This window comes from Tetrao urogallus (genome assembly GCF_951394365.1).
Source record: "Tetrao urogallus genome assembly, chromosome: 29".
NCBI lineage: Eukaryota > Metazoa > Chordata > Aves > Galliformes > Phasianidae > Tetrao > Tetrao urogallus.
This window is the reverse complement of record NC_136842.1, coordinates 638051-650219: the sequence shown is the minus strand read 5'-3', so window position 1 is coordinate 650219 and position 12169 is coordinate 638051. Positions and strand designations below refer to the sequence as shown.

General features: G+C 61.6%; 1 protein-coding gene across 1 annotated transcript; it reads left to right on the top strand.

The window, feature by feature from the left end:
* Positions 1-7196: 7196 nt before the first annotated feature.
* On the top strand, positions 7197-10794 carry LOC306956414 (uncharacterized protein; the record flags this gene model as incomplete). The annotated part of the gene is given in 9 exon segments (XM_079547692.1): positions 7197-7407; positions 8046-8137; positions 8293-8391; positions 8648-8772; positions 8972-9145; positions 9147-9332; positions 9551-9664; positions 9816-9934; positions 10100-10794. Coding segments are annotated over 9 exon segments (1815 nt in total).
* Between the last annotated feature and the right edge of the window lie 1375 nt (positions 10795-12169).

Here is a 12169-nt window from a genome sequence, read left to right as displayed (position 1 = left end):
GGAGCCGCGGGGCTCCGCGCGGGGAAAGCGGCGTTTCGCCGCCCCCCGCCCCGTGCTTCGGGGACGCCGGGCGGTCAGGGGAAGGCGGCGCGGGCGCACCGCCGCCGGCCCCGTCCGTCCCCCGTCCGAATCCAGCTGTCCTCGGAGGCGGAACCGAGCCGTCCTCCGTCGTTGCGGCGAGGCGCCGCCGGGCTGCGAGAAGCGGCGGCTGACCGCGAGCGGCGAGACCCGCCCGGTGTCCGGGAGCGGCTCCTCGCTGAGCCGGGCAGCCCTGAGAGGGAGCGGTCCCACGGATCAACTCGCGTTCGAGCCCGGCACGGAGTCCGGCCAGCGCCTTCGCTTCTCGCTCGGCCGTTTTCCATCTGGCTTCAGGCCGTGCAGTCGTCCCCGCGGCGACAGCGCATGCGTGCGGCCTCGCCAGAGCGTCAGCGCCTGCGCCGGTCCGTCGTTGTGGCGCAGCGCCGTCCGCGCTGAGTGACGTCATCAGCCCCGCCACCCGAGCAGGAGGCGGCCGTGCGGAAGCGGTGCGGGGCAGCCCGGGGCAGCGAGCGCCGCTTGGACTTGTACAGGTGGCTGTTCGGGGGAGCACCGGGGTTAAGGTGCTGGGGGGCCGCGTGCCCTGGGTCTCCCCGCCTCCCCCACCCCGTGTGTTTCACTGCCCTCCTCCCCTCCCCCCGCCGCCGATCGCCGACAACCCCCCCGTCCGTCTGTGTGACCCCCGGGGTTGCGCCTCCCTCCCCCTGTTTCCCTCTTCCGTTTCCCCCATTCTGATCCCTGTAGTCTTTTTCCACCCCTCCCCTCTCTCCTCCCCCATTCTGACCCCCAGGCTCCACCTGTCTGCTCCCCGCCCCCCCGATCCCTCCCCAGTCCCCCGTTCTGATCTCTAATGTCCCCCCGCCCCCTCACGAGTCTCCCCATTCTGTCCCCTGGAGTCCCCCCACTTTCGCAGTCCCCTCCATCTGACCCCCAGGATCCCCTCTCCTCCTTGCAGGTACTCCCGCTCCAGTTCCCCCATTCTGATCCGTAGAGTCTCCTACCACCCCCCATTCCCATCTCTTTGACCCCCAGGGTCCCGTGTCCTTTCTTCCCCCACCTCCTCACCCCTTTTTCTGACCGCTAGAGTCCCCTGTACCCCCCCCGTGTGCTCCTCCCTGACCCCTGGAGTCTGTTCCCCCATTTTGACCTGCAGTCCCACCCAGCCTTTCTCCTTTTCTGCCTGATAGAAGCCCCCCATGAGCCCTGGCCATCTCCTCCCACCCCTCCCTCCAGCCCCAGATGGACTTTCTGCCTTGTAGAGGCTCTGTTCACCCCTTTCCCTTGCACAACCCACTGAGTGCCCCTCCAACTCTTTTTCAACCCCATAGGCACCCCACTCCCCTCTTCTCCTCCCAAATATTAAGCTCTACCCCCGGCTCCTCTTCCACCCCATAGAAGCCCCGCACAACCCCCCGATTTCCCCTGCCACCCCCTCTCCACTCCTAGACCTCCTTTCCTCCCAGTAGAAACCCTACTCCCCTTTTTTTTCCCCTCACAATCCTCTGTCCACTCCTAGAACAGCCCCTTCTGCACAAAAGCCCCCTTCCAACTCCTGAAGTTGCCCTCCACAACATTGCCCTCCACAATGTACCCCTGCACCCCCAGGCCCCCTTCGCACTCACAGAAGCCTCTTTCTCCTGTTTTCCCCCTCAGAATCCCCTCTCTCCACCCCCAGGCCCCCTTTCCACATCACAGGGCTTCTAGCCCACCACAATGCCCCGCTTTCCCTCTTCCACCCTTTCTCCACCTCCAGACCCTCTTTCCGCCTCACAGAAGCTCCACTCACACCTTTCCCCCCGTAGATTCCCCACAACCCCCCTATCCAGCCCTGCAGTCATGCAGAAGAATCTGGAGATGCCCTCGAGGGGTTTGGGACATGCGGGGGGTTCCCAGGTGGGTCCAGGGGGTTCTTGGATTCATCCAGAAGGGTCTGGAGATGTCCAAGTGGGGTCTTGAGGGTGTCCAGGGGGTCTCCAGGATGCTCCCGGGGATCCCTTGAAGGATCTGGAAGCTCCGAGGATGGGCCCAGAAGCTCCGAGGAGCCTCTGGGATGACCTGGAGATGTCCCACCAGTAGAGCCTGGTAGGGTCCAGAGAGTCCTCATGTGGGGCTGAGTAGTACTGGAGTCATGCAGAAGGGCCTGGGGATGTCCCTGAGGGGTGTCGGGGTGACCAGAGGGTCCCTAGTGGTTCCTGGTGTGCTCCAGAGCTCTCAAGTGGGGATTTTGAGGACAACCTCACGTAGTGACCCGCTCTCGGGCTGCTTTGTCCCCGTGAGATCGCCCCCAAAAGCGTCTGTTTCCATTCAAATCAATCCTATGTCAGTTTTGTTGTTCCTTTCAGAAATGGATGGTTTTCGCCAAACCACCGTGCAAGGCCCCACAGAAACAACTCCCCCCAGGGCCACCGGGTGACAGCGGCACAACCGCCGGCGGTGCCAGCACCGGGACAACCGCCTGTCCCCGAAGTTCTCACTGTCAGTGTCACCGTGGAACCTGGGGCCGGAGCAACGAACCTCGAGAGCCCCGTCAGCGTCCTGCAGCTCCTGGAGCCGGGTGCCGCTGTGGCCCTGGCTGCCCATGACTGTCCCACGCTGTGCCCCCTGCCGTGGGGGGGGGGAGCCCTCTGGTGCCCATCGTCGTCTGTCACGAGGACAGGACACGCACGGTGGTGAACTCTGTGCCGCCACCAGAGGAGACCGCGTGTGACATCGGCGTGGCACAGCCGTGCCGCGCTGTCATCATCTTCGTGTGTCGCTTTGGGCAGCCGGCGTCGGGTGTCACCGCCATGAGGGGGGGGCAGAAGGACCCCCTGGGGACATTGCGCCGGAACTGTGGGCACCATGACCAGCTGGAGGACGTGCTGGGCAAGTGGGGACACTGCATCACGGTGTCACAGCCCCAAAGTTGGGGACATCCCGTGTCACGTCTCAGTGCTGTGGTCTCACCCACAGCGTCACACCATGAAGTTGGGATGCCTGTGTCCCCCGTGTGGTGTCACACTCTGAAGTTGGGGACACCTTCACGGTAGCGTTGCATCCCAGAGTTGTGGACCCCCCCCATTCTCACACCATGAAGTTCGGGACAGCCCTCTGGGACCCCATCTGTGTCCACCCCCACAGACCACACTGTTCCCATGGGGCGGGGGTGACACCCCTTACTTTTGTATTTCAGGTTTATTTTTTGCTAACAGAGGATTGGGGAACACCACCCCCACCCCATGTCAGTAATGAAGGGCAGAGGAGCGGCTGTGGGGCTCCACGCGCCTCATCGGGGTTAAACTTTGGGGACAGAGGTCACTGCAGCATCGTGGCTCCATAGCCCCTCTGGCCGCATAACCACTGCAGCCCCATCTCGTAGCCATCCCGTATCCTTATCCCACACCTTTATCCCATCCCATATCCATCCCATCCGCCCCATAGCCCTCTCAAACCCATTTCGTATCCCTGCCTCCACACCACGTCCCCATCCCCCACACCCATCCCAAATCCATGTCCCTACAGATCCTCCTTGCAAACGGGGCTCCCCAGCAGCTGCGGGTCTGGCTGATGGCAAAGTGCTGGGGCAGGTGGTGATGCACCTTTCTCCATCGCTGAGCTCACGTGGCAGTGAGTAGGGCCACTGCCTCGCTTATTGTCCTGTCTGTTAAGCTTCTCTTCTGGCTACAGACGCTGCCAGTAAATACTATTGCTGGTGTCACGTTGTCACAGGCAGTAAAATAAGCCTGTCCCAAAGGCGTTGGTGTCTTTGTTCTCCCTGTTGAGCCATCGATTGGCACAGCAGCATCACAGAATCACAGAATTGTAGGAGTTGGAAGGGAGCTCCAGAGCTCATCGAGTCCAACCCCCTGCCAAAGCAGGTTCCCTACAGCAGGTCGCACAGGTCGGCATCCAGGCGAGACTTGAACATCTCCAGAGAAGGAGACTCCACCACCTCCCTGGGCAGCCTGTTCCAGCGCTCCGTCACCTCACCTAAACAAGTTCTTGCGCACATTGGTGCGGAACTTCCTATGCTGCAGCTTATGTCTGTTTCCCCTTGTCCCGTCTCCACGTACCACTGGAAAGAGAGTGGCCTCACCACTGTGGCCCCCACACTTCAGATATTTATAAACCTGGATTAGATCCCCTGTCAGTCGTCTTTTCCCAAGGCTGAACAGACCCAGTTCACTCAGCCTTTCTCCATAGCAGAGATGCTCCAGGCCCCTCGCCATCTTTGTGGCCCTCCGCTGGACTCTTTCCAAGAGATCCCTGTCTCTTTTGTGCTGGGGAGCCCAGAACTGGACGCAGAGCTCCAGATGAGGCCTCAGCAGGGCAGAGCAGAGGGGGAGGATCGCCTCCCTCGACCTGCTGGCCATGCTCTGTGCAATGCAGCCCAGAATGCCAGTGGCCCTCTTGGCCACGAGGGCACACTGCTGGCTCATGGCCGACCTGTCGTGGTAAATAGTGATAGACAAGGGGGAATGGTTTTGACCTAAAGGACGGAAGATTTAGGTACGGTGTTAGAGGGAAGTTTTTCACTGACAAGGTGGTGAGGCGCTGGAACAGGCTGCCCAGAGGAGCCGTGGAAGCCCCTTCTCTGGAGGTATTCAAGGCCAGGTTGTATGGGGCCCTGGGCAGCCAGATCTAGTCCTCGGTCTAGCGGTTGGTTGGCAACTGCCTGCATCAAGGGATCTAGAACTTGGTGATCCTTGAGGTCCCTTCCAACCCGAGACATTCCGTGATTCTGTGATTCGATGATCTCACTCAGGATGATCTGCTACCTAACTGTCCCTGGCACCGAGGTAATACTGACCGGCCCGTAGTTGCCCAGGTCCTTCGCACAACCCTTCTTCTGGATGGGAGTAACACAGGCAAGATTCCAATCACCTGGGACCTCTCCAGTTGAGCAGAAAGGCTGATTGGTGGTGGAAAACAGCTTGGCAATCACCACTTGCAGCTCCCTCAGCACCCTCGGGTGGATCCCATCTGGCCCCATGGACTTGTGACAGTCCAGATGAAGAAGTTGGTCTCTATGTGTTTCCAACCTGAATTGTGGGGGCCTTATTCTGCTCTCCATCCCAGACTTCCAAGTCAGGGGGTGGAGTACCTGAGGATAATTGGTCTGACTTTTAAAGACAGATGTAAAGAACCTCAACCTTTTCCTTATCCACAGTGGTCATGTTCCCCTGAAGATTCTCCTTAGCCCTCCTCTTACTGTTAACATATTTGTAAGAAGGTTTTTTTCGTTCTCTTTTCCTACAGTGGCCAGGTTGAGTTCATGTTGGGTTTTTGTGTTTCTGATTTTCTCCCTGCATGGTCCTGACCACTTCTATGTGCTCGCCCTGAGTTGCCAGTCCCTTCTTCTACAGGAAGTAAACTCTTCTTCTCTCCTGGAGCCTCAGCAAAAGTTCCCTGTCCTTCTCTGTCGGCTCATTTTACAGCATGGAGGGACAGCCTGCTCTTGTGCCCCTAAGACTGTGGAATACAAGAAAACCTGTTCAGAGCAGCAGCTGTGGAGCAAGATAAACAGCGTGAGAACCAAGGACACCTCTAGAAGAAGAAAGAACGTCTCACGGCTCTGACTGGATAAGTGCCTGCATGAACGGTTGAAGAGTGCTTTGTAGAATGCTCTGTCAATGTGGAGGGGTGGGTGGGAAAGCTAGAAGAAGAAAACCTGTAGGTTTGCCAAGGTATGTAAGTGATGTGAGAACTTGTAATAAACGACTTGGACCATTCACATCTGAGTGCGTGCATCAGATGCTGCATAAGGCTTCCTTCTTGAGGAGCGACCAGCCTCCCTGGACCGCCTCGCTCTTCAGGGCTGAATCCCAAGGGACCCTCCCTACCAGTATCCTGAGTAATTCAAAGCCTGCTCTCCAGAAGCCCAGGGCAGCACTTTTGACTCCTGACTTCACCAAGAAAAGAAAACTCTACCATCTGGTGGTCACTCCGCCCTAGACAGCTCCCGACCTCCACATCTCACACCAGTCCTCCGCTGTCTGTGAACAGCAGCTCTAGCGGGGCACCTTCCTGGTGGGCTCTCTTACCAGCTGTGTCAGGAGGCACACATCTTCCACGCACTCTAGAAACCTCCTAGACTGCTGCTTCGGCACTGTACCGTATCTCCAGCACGTATCAGGGAAGTTGAAGTCCCCCATGAGAACAAGGGCTGGCGATTGCACGATTTCTGCCAGCTGCTCGTCGAACACCTCACCTGTTTCTCCATTCTGGTTAGGCGGTCTGCAGGAGACCCCCACCAGGATGGCAACAGTGTTGCCCCCCCCACCCCGTCCCCGATCCTTACACACAGGGACTCAACCTGATCATTCCCAGCCCCAAGCTCAACAACACTGAAACACTCTCTAACTTTGAGAGCCATGCCACAACCCCTCCTTCCTTGCCTATCCCCTCCAAAGAGCTTATAGCCCTCCCTTGTAGCAAAACACGCGTGGGAGTGATGGCATAAGTCATAGTTTGCCTGCTGCACAATGGCTTCCAGCTCCTGCTTCTAGCACTTGCTGTGTGCGTTGCTGCAGATGCACTGCAGCCGAGACATTGCTGACACCCACAGCTCCTGCGTTCTTCCTCTTCACACCCAATTTCAAGCTCTCAAGCTAGCATAACGTACTCTCAGCACCGGTGATGACATGCCCACAGTAGTGTGTTCAGTTCTGGGCTTCCAACTACAAGAGAGACATGGAGGCCCTGCGGTGTGTCTGGGCAACGGGGCAGGAAGGGGTCTGGAGCAAAGGTGCCATGAGGAGCGGCGGAGTGAACTGGGGTTGCTCAGTGGAGAGGAGGCTCAGGGGAGGCCTCACCACTCCGTACGACTCTCTGGAAGGAGGCTGTAGAGAGGGGGGGGTCAGCCTCTTCTCCCAGGTAACAGCGATGGGACGAGGGGGAACGGCCTCCAGTTGCACCAGGGGATCCCCGTTGGACCTTAGGAAGAACATCTTTGCTGAAAGAGCGGTCGGGCACTGGCACAGCTGCCCGGGGAGCTGGGGGAGTCAGCGTCCGCGGAGGCGTCCCGGAACCGTGGGGATGTGGCACTGAGGGACGTGGGCAGGTGGGGGGTGGGACTTGGTCATCTCAGAGCTCTTTGCCAACCATAGGGATTCTGTGATCCTGTGGATCGAGTCATTTATTGTAACGAGAGGTAATGAGCAGCAAACAGCCAAAAAGTCATGGAAACACGCAAACACTTGACTGGGATACTGATGGAGCCACAGGCCCGGCAGCACTCAGGTGGGGCCGGGAGGGTGGACGTGTCGCCCAGTGCCTTCAGCAGCACCAACACGCCGGGCCCTGCGTCCGGGGCTGCGTCCGGCACCGGGCCCCTCGCCCTGCGCTGGCTGCAAGAGCCGCCGCCCTCCTGCCTGGGTGCCCTCAGCCCCTGTGAGGTGTGATGGCGTCACAGAGGGTGGCACGGAACGGCCATTGTGACACGCGGGGTGCGGAACAGAGCTGAGGCTGCGGGGCTCAGGCCGAGCTCAGTGCGACCTGGTGAGGTGAGCAGGGAGGAAGGGGCTGCCTGAGGCTGCCGAACGAGGAGGCTTCCCCAGCGCTCAGGGGCCTGAGCTGAGAACTCAGCCTCGTCCCGCTTCTCCCATAGGTTGGCACGCGGAGGACGAAGCCCAGTACTGCTGGGACAGAGATTCTGTGAGTGCTTGTCATCAACACACACAGTGTCCATGGACACACAGGAGGCCGCCGGCTCGAGGGAGCCAGGTGAGAGTAAAGAATCCCTGCACGCAGCTCGCAGCTCCCCATTGCCGGGCAGAGGGGGGCTGGGGGTCTGCCTGCGGCGGAGAGGGCAGGCGGGGGCAGGCCGTGCCGCTCTGCTCCTTGGCCGAGCGGCCGCGGCTGAGCTGTGGCTGCCTGCTGGCGCCGCTGGGCCTGCAATGCCCCTTCCTCTCCTCAGCCTCTGGCCCTGCCCCTCAGCTGGCACGGCCGGCACGGAGCAGCCCCTGGGGCAGCCCCCGGGGACACCTGGCCCCGCAAGGCGCTCACTGCTGTTACTCTCCCTTCTTCAGCATGCGTGCTGTGTGGCCGAGTGGATGAGCATTCGAGCATCCTTGGGCACAAAGTGCAGATCGGTGGATTCTATTTCCATACTTTCTGTGCGGTGAGTTCCCACGTTGTGGCTGTCCACGTTGTGTCCTGACACCTTTGTCCACGTTGTCCTGACACCTGTGTCCACGTTGGCTCCTGACACCTTCCTCCGAGCAGGGATTCCCTGCTTCCTGCCCTAACAAGATCATGCTCTTTCCTCTTGTACAGCTATTTGCCAATGGTCTTTATCAGCGTGTGGAAGGCAATATAAAGACCGGTTTTCGCACAGAAGATCTGGTACGCACCATGAAGCAGGCAGAGCAGACGGTGAGCACCGGACCACAACAGGGAGCTTTGTGACAGGACAGGCATGGCGAGCTTAGCCTGGCCCAAAGAAAGCAATCCCAGCCCTTCCAAGCAGCTCCAAGAGAAATTCCTGCTCTTGCAGACCAGCCCAGTTCACCAGGCAGCTCTGCAGAGTGCCACCCAGCCCTGCCCCCATCCTGTGCCCTGCCCACAGGTGCGGGCTCCGCTGCATAGGCCCTGGGGCTGCTGCTGATGGGGGCTGCTCTGCTCTTTCCAGCTCTGCTTCGTTTGTGGCAATCTGGGGGCCAGCATCACCTGCGCAGATCCGGGCTGTGACCGCAGCTTCCACCTCCCCTGCGCCTCGGAGGGTGAATGCATCACCAAGCACACTGGAGAGTTCAGGTAAGGGCTGCCAGCTATCACCTGCGAACCTCCACCCCCTGCTGTCAGCACCAGCCAAAGAAGCCAGGAACACAGGAACGCGCTGTGACACCTCCCAGCAGCCTGACAGAGCCACAGCCAAGGCCTGGGGCTCTTTCCTGTTCCTCTGCCCCTTCTCACAGCCCTTCTCTCCTTGCCCATCCCTCCCATCTTCCCCCAGGGCCTTCTGCTGGGAGCACCGCCCACACCAGGCAGTGGAGGCAGCACCTGCGCAGGACACGACCTGCATCGTCTGCATGGAGCCCGTGGGTGACAGCAGGTCATACAGCACCATGGTGTGCCCAGCCTGCCGACACGCCTGGTTCCACCGGGCCTGCATCCAGGTAGGAGCCCTCCCCTCACCCTGCAAGCACCGCAGCTGCTCAGCAGCACCAGGCCTGGCTCACACTCACACTGCTTGTGTTTCTGCTGCAGGAACAGGCTCTGCGCGCAGGGATTTTTTGCTTCCAGTGCCCCCTCTGCAGAGACCGGGTCAAGTTTATTAAAGACATGCTCTTTATGGGGATCCGAATCCCATTCAGGTTGGTGTCTTTCAGACAGCTCTTGAGATGTGAGGGCACATGAGCTGTGCCTGCCCAGGGACTGTCCCAGCAGGCCTGGCCCTTTGCAGCCACCAACATGGCCCTCAGCACCATTGGGAATCTCAAACTGGAGACAGGGTGGAGGGGGAGGGATTCCTTGGATTAGTTTTAGCCCTGGGGCAGCGGGTGCTCATCACATTCCCTCCCTTCTCTGGCAGAAGACCAACATGGGAGGACGACAACACCTACACATCTCTACTGGAGAGGCACAGGAGATGCGATGCCAGCGACTGCCGTTACCCACGCGGCAGGGAGCGGGCAGAGGGAGAGGGGTGAGTTGCCTCAGCAGCCCTCTGGGGCTCTGCGTGGGATCGCGGCCTGGCCACAGCCTGGGGCAGCACGGACTGAGCACCAGAGCCGTGCCGGGCACTCCCTGGCTCAGATCACTTTGTCCTCATGGCCGCAACCCCTTGGTTTCCCCAGGCCCTGGCAGCTGCTCCTCTGCAGCTCCTGTGCTGCGCAAGGCACTCATCGGCGCTGTTCCAACTTGAGTCAGAGCACAGCCAGCTGGGAGTGCAACGCCTGTGCTGGAGAGGGCACCGGTAAGAGGCAAACGGCCGCGTGCTGCTGGGCTGGGGCCAGGCGAGGCCTGGCAGCGGCTGCTCAGAGCGGCCTTGCTCAACTCCCTCTAGCCCTGGACAAATGGGAGCCAGTTCCACCCCGTGGCTGTAATTCCGTCCTGCTCACCTTCCTGCCTCCCCTTACAGCCTCCAGCAGCAACTCAGATCTTGCTGAATACAGCACCGTCAGCCAGCAGGAAATGGAGCCATCCCAAGGCTCTGCGACACCAGAGAGGAGCAGCTCCAGCACCACCAGCCAGCCACCATCGGGGCCAGCTGACTGTTCCCACGTGCCTGAGAGCGGCGGCCTGTCCAGGCAGCGCAGGACAGACCGGAGGAGAATCCGCCCACATCTACACCGGGATGAAAATGGCTTTAATGAGCCCCAAGGACACCGTGGGAGTAGCCACACTGCTGCCCCAGTTGCCGAGAGCAGCACCCTAAACTCTGCCAGCCAGGGGACATCAGAGTCCTCAAGGAACTCCCCTGCAGTTGGCTACAACCTCCGGAGCAGACAGCGGCGGCGAGCTCAGACAAGAAGCCGCTCTCCGTTGCAGCGCCGGGCCCCAGATTCTCCAAGCCAGCCCCGAAGACGCCAAACACGTGGGAGCAGGCAGGCACCGACCCGAAGTGCTGAGAGCGGCACCAACAGACGCACAAGACGGGGAGCACCGCGGCCCTCAAGGGCTTCCACAGCAGCTGATGGAAGCCGGTCCAGACAGCCAGGGCGGGCCCGGACTCGAAGCCGCTCCCCTCTTGAACATCGGGCTGCAGAGACCCGCAGCCAGCCCCGAAGATGCCGCAGGAGCCGCTCCAGGCGGCGAGGGCCAGCCCAGTGGTGAAGCCGCTCCCGGGCCCTGAACATCAACAGCCAGCCCCAATGATGTCGCGGGAGCAGCCATGTGCAAGCTCCAATTGTATCCAAAGTCATCACAGTCCATCACAATAAAACTGAGAGTTCCATCACGCCACTGTCAGTTTTGTTCTTCTCTGCCTTTCCCGGGGTGGGCAGCTGTACAGGCTGGCCCTTCCCCCCAGCACCCAACCCACTCCTCCCTCCTCCCTGCGGCCCGGCTCAGGCTGAGCTGGGTTCTGGCCCCGACTCCGGCGGGGCGCAACGTTTCCAACACGCAACGCAGGCCAGGCTGGCAGCTGCGGCCCCGTCCTGGGGGCGTTTCCGTCGTCTTGGGCACGCCGCTGTGTTTGGGACATGCAGGCAGCCCTGGGGCTGCTGCCGGCTGCGGCGTGGGCCAGGACCCGGCCTTTCCTCCCGCATTCGGCCAGCGCCACAGTGCCACAGCTCTGAGGGCTGCTGCTGCTGCTGCTCTGGGGATGCTGCCAGGCAGGGGGTGACGCAGCCCATCGAGCGCGTGAGCCACTCTCCTCTGCCCCAAAGTCCGGCGTCACGCCTCCTGTGCGAGCAGTACCAGTGCTGCCACTGCTCCTAAGCGGGACGGCCACCCTTTACTTACTCGCTCCAACTGCCCAGAGAAGCAGCCCGCCGCTCTCTCCCTGCACCCAGTGTGTTCTCCTAACACACCCAGCGCAGCGCGTGACGTTTTGCTGCCGTGCCACAGCCGTCTTGCAGCCCCGAGCGCGGTCGCAGCCCCCTTCGCTCTCGCGACACGGCGCGTTAGCGGCCTCGTCTCATTCCAGCTTTGCAAACCCTCCTTCCCACGCCCGCTCCGGGCCCGTCGGCCGCACTCCGCCGCGCACCCAGCGCTCTCCGGCCGCTGTCCCCGCGCCATCCCCCGCCGGCCGGGCCGTCTGGGCGCGTTCCCTCCCCCTCCGGCTCTCGCTGGCCGCCGCGCACCCGGGGACGCCCCGCGCGGACTCACGGCGCGGGTGCGGAGCGCGGTCCGCTCGGCGCCTCCGCCCGTCTCCCAGCAACGCGCCCGCCCGCTCGCGCGGCCCTCGCGGCTCGCCGTAGCGCGGCGGGGCGCCGAGCGGGGCCCGGCACAGGGGCTGCCCCCGGCAGCGCGACCTCAGCCGGGGGGGGCGGAGAGGCCGCGTCCGCGTCCTTCCGGGCCGGGGCCGACGGCTCGGTGGGAGGCTGCCCGCTTCTGGCCTTGGGGACGTCGCCGCGTTTGGCACGCGCGGGCAGAGCCGGGGCTGCTGCCGGCCGTGGGTGGGCCGGGACCCGGGCTTTCCTCGTGCGTTCGGGCGGTGCCGCGGGTCTGAGGGCTGCCGCTGCTCTGGGGATGCCGCCGGGCTGGC